General features: G+C 35.5%; 1 protein-coding gene across 1 annotated transcript in view; it reads right to left on the bottom strand.

The window, feature by feature from the left end:
• The window catches only part of mgat5b (alpha-1,6-mannosylglycoprotein 6-beta-N-acetylglucosaminyltransferase B), a 147,864-nt gene that overhangs the window by 61,501 nt on the left and 65,962 nt on the right, over positions 1-20,401 (bottom strand). Inside the window, exons 7-8 of the mRNA XM_079590347.1 lie at positions 19,452-19,616; positions 8,597-8,766 (exon numbers count right to left, since the gene is read on the bottom strand). Coding sequence (XP_079446473.1) covers positions 8,597-8,766; positions 19,452-19,616 — 335 coding nt within the window. The remainder of the gene's footprint in view (positions 1-8,596; positions 8,767-19,451; positions 19,617-20,401) is intronic.

Raw genomic sequence — 20,401 nt, 5'->3', positions numbered from 1 at the left:
GTATCAAAATATCATAAAAACTCTTGCACAGTGTTATATATTTCTTTCAATTGTGTACTTCCATCATCCCAAATCTTTCCAAGAATTTGTAAATTCAGAGAAATTTGAAATTTTTAAAAGTGCCCGTCCCTGTTCACTTGTCGCCTGTCGATGACGTAATATCCACTTGTACCGCCTAGCAGCACGCTGTTTATGTTTCGTTTAAACATTATGGCAAGCAGACTTTGGGACAAAAGGAGAACTAAAACGAGGATCAATATCAGCGTGGCGTTATCGAGATGCCGAGAGCTTCACGTCGAGTCGAGTTCCAGCGAAAGAGTGACCTCTGACCCGACGCATGAGGTAGGATGTAGGAGTAGCGTAAGCTCAGGTGAAAGTAAAAGCCTCTTACGGTTTAAACAAATAGGGGTGAGTAAATTATAGGATCATTTTCATGGGTGAACTAAACCTTTAACCCTTTAGAACCGAACGTGTCGTCGCCGACACAGATCAGCAAGCTGTATTCATTGTACCGTAACTTTTCAACCGTTTGCACTATCAAAACCATTCAAATTGCTCCTGACAGAAGACAATATGCGCTTTTCGGCAATATACGGCTTATTACGGTAATTTCATGCTTTCCGTCAGCAAATGACAGCAGCTTTCTGGCAGAGCGGGAAGGAAGGATTTGAACCGAGAGATACGAAGCGCGGCAGGTTAGAGTGTTTTGGATTGCATAAAATAATAAAAGACACGAACAAATACATGGCGAAAGAAGTCGTAGACAGCAGAAGAGGGGATTGGGATGATTTTTAAACTTGGGAGGCGGATGGCCGTTACTTTTTCACGTATCTTTACATGAGGTGTATGCATGTGTGTGTGTGCGTGCCTAATATGAATGGATGCATTTGTATGTGTGCGTGTGTGAAAAAGTGTCCTAAATGAAAACTGTGCAACCCAATGTGACAAAAAAGACTTGTATAGTTGTATTATACTTCATTTTTCAACTTAAAAGTGTTAGTTTATTTCGTTCGTGATTTTTCAGGTTTTTTTCTAAATAAAAATCAGAACATTTATTCTCGTTTTTTTAATATATTTTTTTATTCTATTTAAATTCTATTTACAAACTCACCACACACAATAATGGTCAATAACTGTAATTTGTTGAAAGCTAATCTTTTTCTGAAAAAGATGACACCTTGGACATGAAGATAGCGCATTGTTTTATAATTTTACAGTCAACAAATCTAAACATGTGAAAAACACCCATTTTAGCTTCAGGTTCTAAAGGGTTAAGAGTGAACACGTGTTTTCCAATCTAAAGTGTGACCTCAAATATTTTTAAAGAGCTATTAAAAATGCAAAAGCACATTTCCATATATTCAGATGTAGAGCACAAATGAAAACAGCTCTGAACTTATTTGTGCATAAAATGACTAACACTAAATTACTTATGTATGTGCGCAATGTACAGGATTGGGAGCTTTAAAAGTGTATATTTGTGCATTCTTTTGTGTACAATTATGAATTCCAGCATAAAAGCAAACTTTAACACTTAAATCATTGTAACCCGTAATAATATAATGAAACTAATATAATCTCATTCCACAGGTTTCCATGCATACTTTTCATAACTGCGGTGAGAATTGACCTGTGTTGAAACGGGCAGCTACGTGATATTTTAAAACATGAAAGGATGACAAGCTTCTTTCTTGTAACGTGTGCTGGGCTTTTGACAGGAATCATCAGAGTTTCGCGTATATGCTGTGTATCTGCGCTCTGCTTTGACACTGACAGCATTCAGCCAGCAGGAATAAAGATGAGAATAGAGGGACAGCAGCTGCTGTGGAGGAGAGAGTATCATAAACCCCTGCAACAGCTGGAGAACAGGCATCTGTCTGTTCCCCACAGAGAGGACACGCGGGGTATGCGGTCAAGAGGGGAAGCCAATCAGAGCATGTTGCCTTAGTGAGACTCATCAGAGAGGTTGAGTGTGTGTGTGTGTGTGTCTGATCATTTCAGAGAGTCAGAAGACATGTGGCTAGAATCAGGACATGCTGGACTTTTCTGAAATATTCCATTGAGTCAAATAGAGAGGTGATGTTCTAGACGAGTGTTGAGGCAGAACTGCATGTATCATTTGTGGAGAAGACAATCTCAGAATGCACACACACACACACACACACACACACACACACACACACACACACACACACACACACACACACACACACACACACACACACACACACACACACACACACACACACACACACACACACACACACACACACACACACACACACACACACACACACACACACACACATACATCCAAAATGAGGATAAAGAGGGAGAATGGCCTTATTTAGAATTTATTCAGTACATAAATAGATAAAACCATGCTCAATCTAGTTAAAATTGACTATTTTACCTAAATTGTGTCCATCTATTTTTACCCATTTGAAAAAGAAGTACATTTAATTGTATTGATTGTGCACTTGTAGTGTACTTCAAATCATACAAGTACATTTTAAAAACTGTACTTGCAGATCCTATAATATTAATTCAATAAAAGGCCATGCTCTTAAAGAGAGACACTTTCTTAACATACTTAAAGGAACACTCCACTTTTTTTTTGGAAAAGGGCTCATTTTCCAACTCCCCTAGAGTTAAACAGTTTTACCGTTTTCGAGTCCATTCAGCCGATCTCCAGGTCTGACGGTAGCACTTTTAGCATAGCTTAGCATAGATCATTGAATCTGATTAGACTGTTAGCATCTCTCTAAAAAAATTACCAAAGAGTTGACTCTTCTGAATCGAAACTCTTTGGTCATGTTTTTGAGAGAGATGCTAACGGTCTAATCCGTTTCAATGATCTATGCTAAGCTATGCTAAAAGTGCTACCGCCAGACCCGGAGATCGGCTGAATGGATTCAAAAACGGTAAAACTGTTTAACTCTAGGGAGTTGGAAAATGAGCCTATTTCCAAAAAAAGTGGAGTGTTCCATTAAGTACACTTTTAAACAAATTAATTTTAAATCATCTTTTGTCAACTTTTAAAGTGCCCTTGTTTTAATGTGTTAACTAGCATACTAATGCACATGTAAAGTACTTGTAGTGTGTAGCTGTAGTGTGTTTCCAATATTACATTTAAAGTTAATATAGTTTAAATGTAATAAAATACAACTTCATCATTACAAGGCATACAAGTTTCAATGTAAATAATATTAAAGTATATCATAAATGCTTGTAAGTACATTCTGCATAAAAAAATTACATTATAGGTCAGTTTATTTCAGATATTGTTGCCGATTTGTTAATTAACCCCCTGGGGTCGGCAAACGCGCGGGCGCGTTTTGCTCGTTTTTTTTTACATAGCAGCAAAATAGACCTAAAATACTCAGTCAGTTTTGGTCATACAGCCTTAAGAAATATGAGAAAATAAGCTGTTAAATGTCTACTTTTTTATGTGTCCACTTACAATCGAAATAAAACATTGTGCTTTTGTAAAATAAAGAAAGTAAACAGGGAGTGCTTTATGCCTCTCCGTCTCCGTGAACTTTTTTTCTGAAGCACGTTTCTAAATTTAAACAAATCTCAGCGAATACTATTCACTCAGACATGAGCTATATATCTCTATAATCATTTAAGTGTGTAGTTTTAAATTATCTAATTCAAAACTAAAACAAATATTCTCTGTTTATGTAATCTATATAAAAAGAGCGAGAGATCAGCTGTGCTCATTATCTTTCTGCCACCTCATTACTCCGCTAATGTGACACGCCCATCGAGAGCGCGCGCTATTCAAACGCAGATAATCTGGAGCAACACATGCAAACCAGTCAACGCCCACAACAGCTGGAAAACACACTCGCTGCGAGGAATAATAATATCGTGATAATTCTGGAAATTTTACCTCAAACGTGCTGGAGTAGCCGAACAACGGATCCAGCTGCAGATCATCAGTAAGTGCTTTGTTCTAATCGCGATATGAAATGGTGTCTGTAAACCGCAAAAGACTGTTTCAATTTGAATCGCGTTTCTGTGTTTGAATGAATGAACGGCGCATGCTGTTGTTTACTACAGCTCGCGCGAGTTTCGCTTTTAGCAAACTATCTTGCCTACTGAGATGAGTAAAAATCGACTGAATACGTTGAAATAAAATGTATTTGTATAGCAACATATTAAACTGCAAATTAACATTTATGCCCTAATATATATTATAAAAGACCATATGTTACAGACGAAATATGAAAGACAAAATTTCGTTTTGGATAGATTATTTATAAAGCTTTTACTGCCACATCAAAACCTAATTTACAAGGTGCAAACAAAATCTTAAAAGGTCAATATAAGCCTTCTCTATAAATTATTTTTGTGTTTTATTAGTGACAAATTTGGGGAGAGGATAGCCTACATAATCCAAAACTTTCTGAAAATACGAATGAGAATTAACTGCACAATTACTAGAAATGTTTACCTTGGATATTATACAATTTGCAAGCATACAGTTTGTGGAAAAATACACTTTTTTTCAAGATGTTTCCAACTCTGAACCAATTCTGTAGTAATATATATATATATATATATATATATATATATACCGGTATATATATGTATGTATGTATATATGTATGTATATATGTGTGTGTGTTGTCTTTGCATTTTTTCTTGTAGCCACAGTGACACCTAAGGCTCATTAGTATGCACTGCAGCATTAGCAGGCCTTCTTTGTCTCCAGGTGTGAATGAGGACATTATTCATGACCTTGTTGGATCATTCACGCCCACCTGCATATTGCCTTTCCAAACAAAAAGTGTCTTACAAAATTTAAATCAATCTATTGTTTAATGTGAACGATTAGCCCGGATGATTTTCAGATAATTTTGAAGTAAATACTCTAGCCGACAAGATCCATTAGTCAAAAGTATTGTGGGAATATGTGAAGTTGGTCGTTTGTGGTCTTATATCAGAACATTTAAGTTTGAGTTTTTTGAATAACCACGCATAAATAATATTCTCTCAAAAATGCAAACATGTACATGCATGTTGCTCAGATATTATGATAGTCATGTTCGTGCTAAATAGAGTGTAATTACACCTTTGCCATTAATATGTTTATAAGCAACTGAAAAAAATACAAATATCAGGTCATATCAAAACATCTCAAGGACCCCAAAAACACCTTAGACTCCAGAGGGTTAAATGTGAGTTTGGCGACATGTTTTGTTTTCGAGATGAATTGGCCTTGCACGCCCATAATAGTCATCGTAAATATGGTCGTCGAGTGAACTGATATTTGTTGAAAGGGTATTTGGCATTGCATTGTTAGCTTAGCAACATGCTAATAACAAACTCTTTTGAAATCACTTATGAAGGTCTATTTTAGTTAGGATGCTGCCTTAGAAGGATTACTGGGTTTTGGGATACAGCCTGATATATGTTGGTCCATATATGGCTCGGGTCCCAGCTAAGTAAATGCAAGAGATGAGGAACCATTTATTTAAATAATAATATTACTAATTCACTCGAGTGAATCTGAGCAGAGAAATGTCTTGAGCAATACATGCATTTCTTAAAATGACTCACAGAATACAAAGACTTTGTAAAGTGTGTAAGTGTTTCGTGATTTCACTGGCCAATTTATAGACATATCAGATCATAATAAAGGAATAATTTTTCCCTCCTCATGAAAAGACTATTGAAATTGCATTTCATCCGACTTCAAAGCATCACATTGAAGCCTGACAGAGATTCGGATCAGCAAGAGCAGTAACTCCAGCAGCCTCACATGTTCTGACAAAACAGATTAAAGAAGAATGTCTTCAAGTTCAACAAAAAACTGTAACTGAAGGCAATTTTCACACATTTCAGGTTTGACAGTTAGCGAGATTGGCAAAAACCAAACGCTGAACTTTAGAAGGTGAAGCGAGGATGGCATAATCTCTCAAAGGACTGATGGAACTGTCGACTGGCAGACGCTTGTGTGAAGGCCTTCCACGTGATTCGCGTCGGGACGGCTTAATGCATTAAACTGTAGAGCAAACATCAATTACAACATTACCTCCAGCGCCATGTTTCCAGTCGAGCGTTGTAACACGGCATTCAAACAATTTCAACTTTGACCCCGTCTGCTGCCCTACGAAGCCCAGCCAAAGATCAGCAGAAAATGTGTGTGTCTTTGCAATGACAGGTATCATTTTACGCCTTGTGATTGAATCTTGGATCCAAAGATTCAATGTATCGTGAAAACAGTGGTGGGCAGTAACAAAGTATTTCTACTTCATTACTGTACTCAAGTACGTTTCTCAAGTATCTGTACTTTATCAGTGTAGTTTTATTTTGGAAAATTTGACTTCACTACATTCCAAAGAATAATATTGTATTTTTTACTCCGCTACATTCCATAAAGCATGTCGTTCCTTGTTATTTCGAGCTGAATATACCGCCACGCTATTATATGATAGGATGTCTTGAACGAATTGATTCTTTCCAGTGAACCTGCAGAATTAGTTCGCATACGGTATAACACGGAGCGATTTACAGTATTCTCAAATTGGACTGATACAATTGACCATTCGCAAAGACTCGCCCCCTTACCCAGATAGCAACATTGTTTCGGCCCAGATCCGGCCCACATCTGGCACTTGTGGAATGCGGATCTGGCCCACATGCAGCGTGGAATGACGGCACTTGAGTGGACCGCTCCTGTTTGCCAGATCTGGGCCACAAGCAGACCATAGCAATGCCACATGTCAGCCAAGAGCAAATAAATAAACCAGAACAGGACCTTATCTGAACCACAAAACCTGCGTTTATTAAATATGGAGTCATCTCAGCCTTAATAAACCTGTTAACAAGCAGAATCACTGAAGGAAAGAAGAGAATAGAAAAAGAGACGAGCAGAAACACAAGAACTAAAACTGACTTCATTCACAGCCTGAGATGAAATCCACTAAAGAGAAAAGAAGACATTAAATCTGTGAAGATCTCAGCAGAGGAGGAATAAACAACTCCACAAACAGCATTACCAGCTTCACTTATTACTAACCAGACTGACTTTATTTCTGTCAGATGTCTACAGAAGTTCTTATTGAGAATAAATGCAAGCAGGTCTCTTACAATCCATCTTCTACGGAGAATGCCGGCGAATACACAAACCTGCCAGACATAGAGCGTGCTAAATTCCGGCCCGAATCCCTCTTATTTATTTTACTTTACAGGATTATAGAGACAATCTCAGTGATCAGAGAAGGGCTCATTCAGCCCATCAGGCAATTGTTTAAGCATGTATGGGTTAGAAAACGGGTATTTTTAACATGAAAAGTTGCTTAATGCACCTTTAATGTAGGTAATCAACTGGGAAGGTTTCATGGTGATATCTGCTAGTTAAAATTTTTACCGTATTCACCTGTAGTGTCTCGCCTTAAAATGTTAACACATTTTGCAGCATGTGACGTATGTGTAACAGTAATGTTTACTTCTGTTTAGTTTCCGTGTGTTTTAGTTTGGTTCTCCTTCTTTCCGTTTGCATGTGCATGTAAATGTATCGAACTCTGACCCCCAAACCGAGGTGACTTCTATGTACCGTTACACCCATAATAATTAAAATAGTCATAATTATTTTCTCTATGGGGACAATGGGGCTTTTTCACATAAAACAGTAGTCCACAGAATAAAATAACAATGTATGGTTTGGGGCTATGCGTTCCATGTAAAGTGTCACATCTGTATGTCACATCAAAAGAAAAGAAAAAAAGTGCCGCTTTGCGCAGGAGAAGGTCAAACTAGTCGTTGTCCAGCATGAAGCGAAACAGAAACTTGCTGTCATGGTGCTTCAGTTTTTCAGCTAATTTAAATTCACTAGGATCATCCAGAGACAGTAAAGTTCAATGTTCGACATTGCCTTTTTTATCACCGGAACCTTTTTTTTCTGTTGTAAGCTCATTTAAATGTTTACACGTTTACAGTGTACACTTACTGCTTTCTTGTCAACTATTTTACAAAGTCTGACAGGTTACATGCTCACATTCAAGCAGGTGTCACTCCTGGGGTATTTAATAATAGCCTTCTTTTCAGCTCTAATAATCTTAGAGCATTCAAGGCAAGTACAAACAAAGAGATTTACAATCTTCCAGACATATTTTTGTTAAACTCGCGCAAACACTGGCAGATTGCTGTGTGTATACGGGAGCTGTCCATGGTGCTGAAACACACTCTTAGTATTGAATGCAGGGATTTGAAGGACCACCTGTTGTTTTTGGCACGATTGGTGCTTAAGGCGAGGTATTTATTTAAATGAGCGCATTTAACATACTTTATAAAGAAAAGTCTAAATTTGAGTTTGTGTTTTCAAACAAATATATTGTGTATGTTTGTATATTGTGAAGCTATCAATGAAATTATAAAAAAATACATATTTTATGGAAAATTCCATTTCAATTTTTAACTATTCAATTATCTGTGCAGATCTCAATGTCACCATCAAAACACTGCAACTGAAGTGCATCTGCACAGGTCATCAAATAATAAATGGTACCAAGGCGACGGTTAGCTTATGAATATTGATGAGGTAACATGTCTGGAGACGGAGTAGCATTAGTACATGACTCACCCCTGCAGTTCTTTGACCGAGAGTGAAATCTTGAGGTTATGTCCCAGCACATGAAGGGTGGTGAGGATGTCTGCCCATTGGACCATCTCTCCGAGCGGCCCACCTTTCAGCACTTTTGGACTGAACACATCACCGGATTCCTCCGTCAGAAAGCCCACGTGCACCAGGATCTGAAAGAGGGAAAAGAGGCTGTGTTCAGAAGGACATATTACTCGTACAACTATTTCTGCAGAAAAGGATGTCTACTGTGCACATCTTCTGTAAGCAGAGGCTACCAGGATAACCTATCCTGGATAATTGCCAAAATATATATTTTTTATCAGTGGGATAAATGAACTGTAATATATAACGAATATCCATTTTACTGCCAAAAAAACTACATATCAAGATTAAGTCAATATGTCTGAAAAAAAGGGATAAACTTCCATAAAGCTGAAGTCCACAACAGAAATCCACAAATTGAATATGAGTAACTAACTTGCTAGCCCAAACTAATTAATTCCACCTAAAAGTTCACATCTCTCACAATTAAGCTCGCAATTGGGTCAGTTTGGTTTGGTACGTCACTATTATGGATATATATCTATGTACTATAAAATATATATTAAAATAATATTAACCTTTTTACATGAACACAATTCATATTACACAATTCATACACATATCATACATAACTATTTTAGAGATGTCATTATACTTGAGATGATTTTTTGTAATTTGCTTGTTTGTTTGTTTGTTTGTTTGTTTGTCATTTTTTAAGGGATCCATTTGACTCATGAAGAAAAGTCTGATATAGGAGACACAAGGTAAACTGAAGGCGAACACATCAGGGCTTTTAAACTAAGAGATGATCAAACAATCTTTATGATTTGGATCCAATCTTTATTTCAAGTCTCCATACAAGGTTGAAAGCATTTGTCCTTGACTAAAAAACATCTGAATTCACTTATCAACTAAATAGCTTGTAAAATAAACCCACATAAGAGACAATAAAAACATCCACTGCTAAGTCTTTTTCCCAGCATGAGCTATCTTAAATATTTATCTATCTTTCAGATACAAAGAAGAATCAAATAGATAAACAGCTAATAAACCAATAACACTGTAAATTACAGTGACTATGAATGAAGAATGCTATTATAATTAATAACAGGAATTAAGTTTAGACCAGATTGTTACTATTTTGTCTATTTAAATGGGGAAACATCTAAGATAACGTCAGTGAATTATGGAGTGCTGCAAGGATCCGTGTTAGGCCCTCTGCTATTTTCAATATAGATGCTGCCACTAATTCCATCAAAACATGGAATTAGTTTCCACTGTATGCCTATGATACTCACTTATATATTTCATCATGACCAAATTAAATCTTTGAATTATCCAAGTTGACAGAGTGTGTTGAGGATATTTGATAACAAGTACTTTCCTCAATTAAATTCGGATAAGACTGAGATATTACTTATTGGACCGACATAATCTCTTTGAATACAATTTGCATTTAGAAGGATGTACTATTACTTCATCCTCAACAGATAAACCCTGTGAGTTATATTAGACAACAACTTGTCTTTCTAAAACCATATTTCATATGTTAAAAAACAGCCTTTTTCCACCTCCGAAAAATTGCTAAGCCACAGAAAATGTCATCAGTTTCTGATAGAGAAAAGTTAGTTAATGCATGCATGACCTCTAGACTAGAATACTGTAATGCATTACTATAGCTGGTTGTCCTCCATCATCAATAAACAAGCTATGATTAGTCTAAAGTTCAGCTGCTAGAGTTCTTACCAGGTCAGGAAAATATGGTCATACAACACCAATATTATCAACTTTACCTTATAAAGTTCTGTATCAATTACCACTGACCTATAAGGCCATAAATGGTTTAGCTCCTGTGTATTTAACTGATCTTCTATCGCCCTACAAACCATCTCGCTCTTTAAGGTCAGACAAGTTTGGTCTTCTGGTAGTACCTAAGATATCTAAGTCCACTAAAGGAGGGAGAGCGTTTTCACATTTGGCTCCTAAACTTTGTTTTATCTCGGAATGCCCATGCTGAGGGAACCAGCGACCACACCAGCTCCAGTTTGGATCCAGCGTCTCGTGAAGACCAGATGCCCAACACCAGAGACACCGCCAACTCCTGACAGGACTTCAGATGATGCAAAACCTGCCTTATGTGCAATTTACATAGTGTTGATTATTATATCATGAAAAGCAACGGAATTTAATAGTTTGGGCTGTGTTGTTAATTGTAAGCTTTAATATTATAGTAATGTGCAAGTATGGGTTCCCTAACATTGCTTACTTGCTGAGATAGATTTTTTTATCCTTAAGAAAATGTTCATGTTAATTATAATTAAATTTATTTAAAGAGAGCTGCCTTTATTTTTTAGGAAGGAAAATGCTTTGTAAAGGGATCATTATATTTGTTGATAAAGATTATCAGAAAAATGACCAGATGAGATCCCAGGATCCCTTGCTGACCTGCATTCCTAAAATCATTGCAAGCTTAAGTAGAAACCAATTTCCACCAATGGTCTCTACGATAAACTTGATGGTGATATTTTTGGAAACACAGCCCTTGACGGGGCTTGGATGAGTCTTGCTTAATGGTAGTAAATTGCTCAGTTGGCTGAGAAGACGAGTACTAGATTGAGTACAGTTTCTGACAGAAAGGCTTCCCATAATTCATCTCTAATGAATGATCAAGTGCACCATTGACATGTCAAAACATTCATTTATCGACAACAAAAAAACACTTAAAGTCAAAATGACTTACAAATGAAGACTGCTTTAAACCAAAGTGGTTTTAAGGAGGCAAAAGTACATCATATAAGCATCATTCTTCATAAATACATTTCTAAGGCCTATAATTATCCACAATCAAAACTACTGCAAGTCTCCTGTCATCTGATTGATAGTTTATATCCATAGCAATGGACCTGAAGGTAGACGTTTTTACAACTATAAATATATATATATATATTTATAGTTGTAAAACGTCTACCTTCAGGTCGTAGTTCACAAGTCTTTTTACGGTGAAATCTTTACTGATTTATATCAAGTAAACATAAGAATACATTTGTATTGTTATATTTCAAGATGAACTGGACTTAAACAATACAGAATATGCGAGTATACGATCAAATATGATCCATCAGGATTTTGAGGCATAATTATATTATTTAATCTCACAATCATCATTGTATTACCTTTTTAAACTTAAACTATAAGCATTAAAATAGTTTTGTACTAAGACATTATTGGGAGATTTACAGTGACAACTGATATAGATTTTACATTGTTATACTGTTATAAACTGCACCCAATTGAATATGTTTGCTCAGTTTGGGCCTCGGAATAAAATGAAGGTATTGTTGAGCTGTCATTTATCCGTATTGATAAATATTCCCAACACATAAGACATCTCACTGAATGTGAATACATGAAAATTACACAGTCTTTTCCCTTAATGTTTAATTGATGGCGAGTCACAGGCAGGTTTAATGGATCAGCACTAATCGGCAGCCGTCTGCAGTCTTTCTCTTGAATTATTCTTATTTCTACCTGTCATTCGCCCCTCTACACGCTAGTCTTGGCATAAGTATGTATCTGGTTGAAATGTATAATTGCTGTTCATTAGTTTGTTTTTCAACAACAGTGTCAGATTCAGAGGCCTGTATTAATCAGAGCATTGCTTTCCTGTTGCTAGGTAGTATTTAATCACATGGCCTTTCTTTATTGCTCAGATGACATGCTAAAAAAAGCTGAATTTAGTGTCTGTAAGCAAAGGTGGCAGCTTTTTTTCATGTTCCACTTTATTAACTGCCATTGAGATGAATAGATATGTTAGCAAACAGCTCTTTCCAACATGTTATACACCTCACAGATGCTAACATGTTCCTGTGCTGTGTGTAGAAAGACAGTAATAGTGTATTTTAGGAAAATAGTATTTACGGATAATTAGGATGGACTTCTATCTTCTTCTGGATGGTTTATTGAATGAATGTCACTGGATGTACCGTAGATGAGTAATGCAGCTCTCAAATATTTCAAGGTATTTCAGAATGATTTATGAAAGTCTTATCCGAGAATTTTTATTTTTTGTGTCCATTTCAGAAGCATTGTTTGCATGGTGCAAATGTATGAAATCGTTGCATGGCCTCTCTTGAGATGCAGGCTGATACCTCTGAAATATATGTGTGTAACATGCATTTATTAGAATGTTGATATACTGTGCTAAATTAAACTTTTTTTAAAACAAGAAGTGACCTGATCGTGTTTTAGCTTCACAAACCCTCCTCACATTCTCAAAAGTCTATCATTTTCTACAATTACTTCAGAATATGTTTTTGGATCAAATTAAAGACACACATGACCTGTGTATATGTATGTTGGCTTGAAAAAGCATACTGATTTACTATTCAAGTTTCTAATTAAGTATACCAGACAAGTTCTTAAAGGTGAACTATGCAGGTTTTTTACCTTAAAGAGATAGTTCACTTTAAAATGAAAATTCTGTCATCATATACTCACTCTCAAGTTGTTGTTTTTCTTTCTTCTGCTGAACACAAAGGAAGATATTTAGAAAAATGTAAAAAGGAAACAAACAGTTAACTGGTCTCATTGACTTCCATAGTAGGGGAAAAAAATACTATGGAAGTCAATGGGACCAGTTAACTGTTTGGTTACTGACATTTTTCAAAATATTTTCCTTTGTGTTCAGCAGAATAAATAAATTCATACAGGTTTGAAACAACTTGAGGGTGAGTATATGATGACAGCATTTTCATTTTAAAGTGAACTATCCCTTTAACTGAACAGCTTCGGAGTCATTGGAATGGTTATATAACTTTTTTCGGGTTGAATGGTGATCCTCTCGCACCCCCCTATCGCCTGTGAGCGGAAAAAAACACCCTTGCAACTTTGGGCCGCCGGCCGCCGCGTCAGGAAGAATTGCGTGATATCAGGTCTCACGATTTAACAAATTGCTTTACGGCAAAAACAATCTGCTAAAATTCTGTCATTATTGCACTGCCTCACGCTGTTCGAACCCGAATGAAGAAGACGTTTTAAAGAATGTTGATCTACAAGCCTCTGGTATCTGAGAGTCGCCAACAAGTTTTTCGACAGTGTTGTCAAATATATATTCCGAAGCTGTAGAGGGAGCTCTATAGAGAAACCTGCGTGTAAAAAGCGAGAATACAGCGAAGAAATACCCGAAAACTGCATAGCCCTGCTTTAACAGGGTAACACTTTAGAATACTGTTCCTTTATTAATGAATAACTCCACAGGAACAAATGAGTTACACACTATTAACATTCTAGTATTAACTAACAAGAAACAAATTAATAAATTAGTAAGTAATAGCGCTCAGATGAATGTGGTAGTTCACTATTAGATAATCAGTAAATACTATTTTTTATACCTCACTGAAGACGACTAAGAACTATACTTGGATGTCATTGTAAGCTTTTGAGGTTTTTGTAAGGTTAGGATAGTAATGACTCAAGCGTTACTGCATGTTTCTAAAGGAACTACTAATTATTTGGATCTGTATCCTAAAGTGAAGATCATGGGAACACACTAATGACTAAAGTGTTACCAAATCCATCGGAAGGAATTACTATACACAAGCTTACAAAAATCTCAAAAGTTTACAATGAATACAGTCAATATCAGGTAGTTATGTTTTTCACTTTAGAATACTTATCCAAATAATTAGTAGTTCCTAGTAAATTATGCATTAATGTTAACTATGAACCTGTATATAGTAGTTCTCTGAGAGCTATGAAACAATAGTAGTTACTGATTAACTAATAGTGACATGATCACATTCATCTGAGCGCTATTACTTACTAATTAACTAGTCAGAGTTTCTTGTTAGTCAATATAAGTTACTAAAATGTTAAAAGTGCGTTACTCATTTGTTCCTGTGTAGCCATTTTTTTAATGAAGGAACAGTATTTTAAAGTGTTACCCTTAACAGTACTTATCCTAGCTTTCAAGCTATGATCACCAAAATATGAGCCAGAACTTCCGGGTGACTCGTTTTGCTATATCTGATCAGACTTATAGTTTTACATAAATCAGATGATTAAAACAAAAATATTATAGACTTTAAACTCTAGCAAAGAATAACTAGCTTAGGACAAGCTAACAACATGTTAAAACATGCTAACGTTTGAAACGTGTGCTGTACAACCTAACAGTTAAATTAACTAAATAAAAATGAGTTTATTGTACTCAAACATTACTTAAAGTTATGTGAACACAATAACTGAAAAATAACTAAAATTGAATGAGTTAGAACATTTCTAGAATACAAGCAGAATCACTGAAGGAAAGAGGAACAACAACAACTACAACTGACTTTCCGATTTTCCAATCCTATAAGATCATCACAAACGGCACTGTACGACTGAATAAACTTTGGTACGACACGTATAGACTGTACGATGATGACATCTATTGAATCGTAGGATACGACGCAAGTTAGTATAGGCTAATAAAATTTCACTACAGATCACAATAACTCAACAGATCACATTAGACACTACATAAAAAAATTTAAACAAAGCATCCAAAGCATGCAGTTAGTATATTGTAACACAGTAAACTCATTTTGCAATTACATAAAAAAAGTATAGTAATCACAATTTACAGTAGTAAGGTTATTAAAGGGAGGACTTGCCATTTTGGGTTATTGTTTTGCTTTGGTTGAGTTTTTTTTTATTCCACTTATCCTTCTATATTTTATTATTTTATTCATTTTATCTGGCAATTCTTCAGAACATCTTCACTCACCACCATAATTCTTATGCCGTGTCTGCAGTGTGAGAACTGCGGTCAATACACTGCTCAAATCCTGAGCATCAATAAGCATCGAGTTCTCTCGCTGCAGTGTGAACACGCACCGTGGAAAAAAACAGAACTATTTTGAATTATATTCAGTAAACCAGACCACTTCATTATGATTGTGTCACCATCAGTCACACATATCACCTGATCTCATGTTTTATAATAACCAAGAAATACAACATTTTATCTCAAGGGTCAAGAGTCCAACTAAACACATTTTTTAAAATAAAACATCAACATCTAAACCTCTGATAATTCTCACTAACAACTGCTGTAGACGTATGCCAGAAATAAAGTGTGTAAGAAGTGAAGATGTCCATTCTGTTTATGGAGTTGTTTAATCCTCCTCTGCTAATATCTTGAAACATGTAAGGTCTTCTTTTATCTTAAGTTGATTTAATCTAATGATGTGGCTGGAACCCAGTTGTAGTTCTTGTGTTTCTCTTTTTTCTTTTCTTGTTGTTTCTATTTTCTTCAGTGATTCTGCTTGTTAACAGCATGTGTTCATCAGTAATGCTCAATCATCACTAACTTAATCAATTAATTGATCACTTAAAAAACTGCAATGTATATCTTCTTTTAGTAAACTCAAATTAAATAAGTTCAGAGTACTCATAAATATTGGTTTCTAAACTTAAATCAATTAAGGTAATTGGTTTCCTCAAACATAATTAGTTAGTTTAACTTTTTGGGTTTGACCTGTGTGCTTTTGTGAGCTAGCAGACAACTACAATCGCTCATTAAAAGTTTGTAGCGCTCATTTAGGTTCATTAAAAGTTTGTAATTTCAGTGGTTTTACTCAATATATTGAAGTTCACTCTTTATAAAGTATTTGAATGCAGTGTAAAGTTTGATTGTATATTAAGAAATATCCTTGTTTTAGCGGAATCAATTAAAATAAGTTATGAGAATAAGTGCTCTATTGTTGTTTTTAACTTCAATTACGTTTTTTAAACTTAATTGAGTTAGCTTAACTTGAGTTTTACAGTAATCACATGCTTAACCATGCTAGCAACATGTTAAAATAATTTAAATCAAAACAAAGCAAGCTAGCAACTTAAAACATGGTAGCATCCTGTATTGCACCTAATAAAAAAACAACAACATATCAACCGGTTAAATACATGCTAGCAACAAACTAAAACATGCTAGAAACTAGCAACATTATTGCAAAATGCAAAACAATAAAAGTATGCTAAAACAAGTTAACAACATGGAAACGTGGTAAAATATGGTCAATCATGATAGAAACACACTAAATCATGCTAAAAATGTGTTAAAATATGTTAGCAATGTGTTAAAACATGTTAGAAACCCTTTATTTACTTCATATCGGACTTCTTTATCTGACTTCAGACTTTTCAGTCATTTTCAGACAGGGTTTTGTCAAGCCAACATCAACAATTTAATTCTTACACATCTAGTTGGAGATTGTGACCTTACAGAACAGCAGATTTTAGTTACCTTTTTGTTGTTGTTGTTGTTCTGAATACTGACACCAAATAATGGAATAAGCTACAATACATGCTCTCCTCGCACTGAGACATTCATTCAATTTCTCTATTTGTGGTTTTCCAATGAGACCACTCTCAGTGAAAATGAATAGCTGATAAAGTGATAGATGACCATGGAGTAGAGGTCAAGTGCACAATCAATTTGCGTTTTGATGCGCTGCACAGCAACTTCAGCCACTTTATCTTCTCTATCTTTCTGAAATAAAATGTTTTCATCCATACATCTCATGTATCACTTTTTGACATTAATTATTTGTATTTCTAGTACATTCATGTTGCTTGTGATGTTTATAATCCCAGACTTTCTAACCTAAATAAACTTTCAATCTCTAACCGTGAACTATAAATATGTTTTATGTATCTATAAAAATATATTCATGTATACACTCTAAAAAATGCTGGGTTGTTTCAACCCAATTTTGGGTCAAATATGGACAAACCCAGCCGTTGGGTTACATTTTTAATTACATTTTAAACCCAACATTTGGGTTTGTCCACATTTGACCCAATATTGGGTTGAAACAACCCAGCATTTTTTAGAGTGTAATGTCATTAACACTAAATTATCCATAACTACATGCTAACCCAAAACCTAACCTTAGGCCGTCTGTCCACCAAAGCGTTTTTTCACGTGGCTGGCGTGTTTTTTCAAATGTTTTCAATGGGAGTGTCGCGTTTTTAAAACGCCATGAGCGTAGCGAGGCGCTGAGCGGTTTTTTTTTTTCATGCTTAAGCGCTCAGCGTTTTTTACAGGTCGCCGAGAGTTGAAGAATGTTCAACTTTGGGTAAAACTCAGTGCTCACCACAGTCACTTTTTACCCAACCATCCAATCACAGTGGAGGAGGGGCGGGACTAATACCACACCGACCAACCGCCACATTCTGCTTGTACAACGTCAAAAGATGACAACAACGAGCACAATAAAGGAACAAAATAATTTAAAACAAGAGCCAGAAAAAATACGTTACATTGTATCGACATTTAAATATAGAATCAACACAGAAACAAAATAAGTTTGAAATGAGATACTAGTAACACTTTCGCGGATATTCAGTATCATAACAAGCAAAGGTGTCTCAACTGCCAAAAAGCTCTGAAGCGCTCTAGCTAGGCGTTTTCAGCTGGCTAAAACGCTTTGGTGGACACACAGTTTTAACCCCATAGTAAGAATATGTAGTTAAACATTACTCATTACTGTATTTACACTATAACAACATCACCTTATAATAATGTGTAACAAAAAAAACACTCTTTCATAATAAATGGAACATTTATTCATATATAATATTTAATTTGGTATATGTATACCATAAATATTATTGTATATTATCTAGTTTACAGTTAGGTTATTATCTGGGCTTCCTTAAAAGTACTAAATAGTTTATTGGGGGGGGGGGGGGGGGGGGGGGGGATTGAGACGTTAAGGAACCAAGATCATTAATTGGAATCAATTCTGAGGCAAAATAATTAAATTTCCTATACACATGGTAAACACTGACAGTTGGTAATCCATATCAATTAATAGCAGAAGGCAGATTCAACCAAGACTGTTGAAAGGATGTTAAAGGACTCAATAGGGCACATCGAAAGTGCACCAACCAAACGGAAACGGAATGTTGAGAAAGCGCACGCGGAGACAAATAGACAAAGAGACCGTAATTAAAAACTAGCACATGGGAAATGTGTGCAACCAGCCATTGCAATCAGTTTCACAAGCACCTGCAATTATCTTTTACTTTTACCAGTCGCACTCATAAGCAGCATTCTTCACCTGCAGTAAACAGCTTTGTCATCGTCACACTCAAACTCTTTACAGAAAACCATTTCTCTCTGACAGAATTGAGAGTGTGTATCGGGGTTGTATTCTCACTGTGAGATTGATTTGATTTAATATACAGTTGTTCTTGTTTTATTCAGGCTTGGCTTCAGGACAGAAAATGAAAATAATCAGTCTGTATCGGCTTATTTGTAACAGATTATCTTGAAAGGAAATGGTACAAACATTACTGTTTATAATCTTCATAATACATGTTTCAATTCAGGCGAGATTTTCCTGAGGAGGCTAGGTAAATTTGTGTTTTGCAGACATATTTTCAGATTTTAATACTATCCAAATCAAACACGGCAGTGTTTTCCTTATTCAACCTCCATACAAATTTCAATTCCCTCTTTTTCTCTCGCTCTGAGAGATCTAATCCCGTTCAGATAGGAACATCCGTGATTGGTTTATAATTTTTTTCAGCGCTTCTCATTTATTTTGACCTTCATCAAATACCATATCTACAGCTAAACTTCTGGTTTTTAAATCCCAGTTGCATTCAAATCAATACATGATCCTCTGGTAATAATCAAAACTCAAATGCCACTTGGAAAACAAATCCCACCCGAATAGTGCTAACGAAGCCATTGTTTTACAAGGAAACCTCATTATAGAGTTTTTAATTGAGCTTCTTTAGACAGTGTGTGACAGCTCACCCTCTTCTGCTCTCTGTACTGACCGCGCAGGCGCTCCTCGAGTCTCCGCGCAGCTACAGCCCACTGTGCAGACAGTCTGCGCATACGCCTTCTCATGAAGCTCAGGGATTCTTTGCCTGAGCCGACTCGTTCCAACAGTAGAGACAGGTCGGAGCGGAAAAATGCCTATGGAAAGAGAAAAAGTGAGAAAGAACAGGCAAAGAAGAGTACAGACGAATATGTCCATTCAAAATTACTTATTTTGTCAGAAAACAATTATAAAGTTGTACTTTAGAAGCAAACTTTAGCATACTTTTAAATGAGTACTTATCACTGAAATAATATACTTTAAATGAATGCTTAAGTGATACACAATCACATTTTAATTTAAATGAAATGAAAATGTATTATAGTTTAAATTTACATTAAATCCAGAACTTTAGAGAGTTTTTTGACCCACTCAAGTAGGACTTAAGTGCATCTTTATATGTAATTTCATAATTACTGACAACTGTCTTTGGAATATGATTAAAGTGTACTGATGAATGCTGACAAGCTTTTATGATAAACTAAAATATACATTGTCATTTCTATTGAAACGTGTATGCCATGCATTTTAAAATATATTTTTAATTACACATTTGTAATGAAGCTAATATTTAGTACAATTATATTAACTTTAAATGTAGAATTACACACTAAAGTTACATGTGCTTTAGTATGTTAGTCAATACATCAAAATAAGTGTACTTTAAAGGAACATCAAATGATTAATAAAACATCATTATTTAAATTGTACTTCACGGTAAAACTTTTAATTTGAAATTACAAAGTGCACTTTTAAAAGTTTACTTAAAGACCCCCTGAAATCAAAATTTAAGATTTTTAGCTTTTAGTATGAATATGTTAGTCTTAAGTTTATGAATAAGCTGTTGTGTTCCAAAACAATGACAAAATTCACATTTAGAAGA

This window comes from Phoxinus phoxinus (genome assembly GCF_949152265.1).
Source record: "Phoxinus phoxinus genome assembly, chromosome: 1".
Taxonomy (NCBI): domain Eukaryota; kingdom Metazoa; phylum Chordata; class Actinopteri; order Cypriniformes; family Leuciscidae; genus Phoxinus; species Phoxinus phoxinus.
The sequence above is the reverse complement of the archived record's forward strand: the minus strand, read 5'-3'. Positions and strand labels throughout refer to the sequence as shown.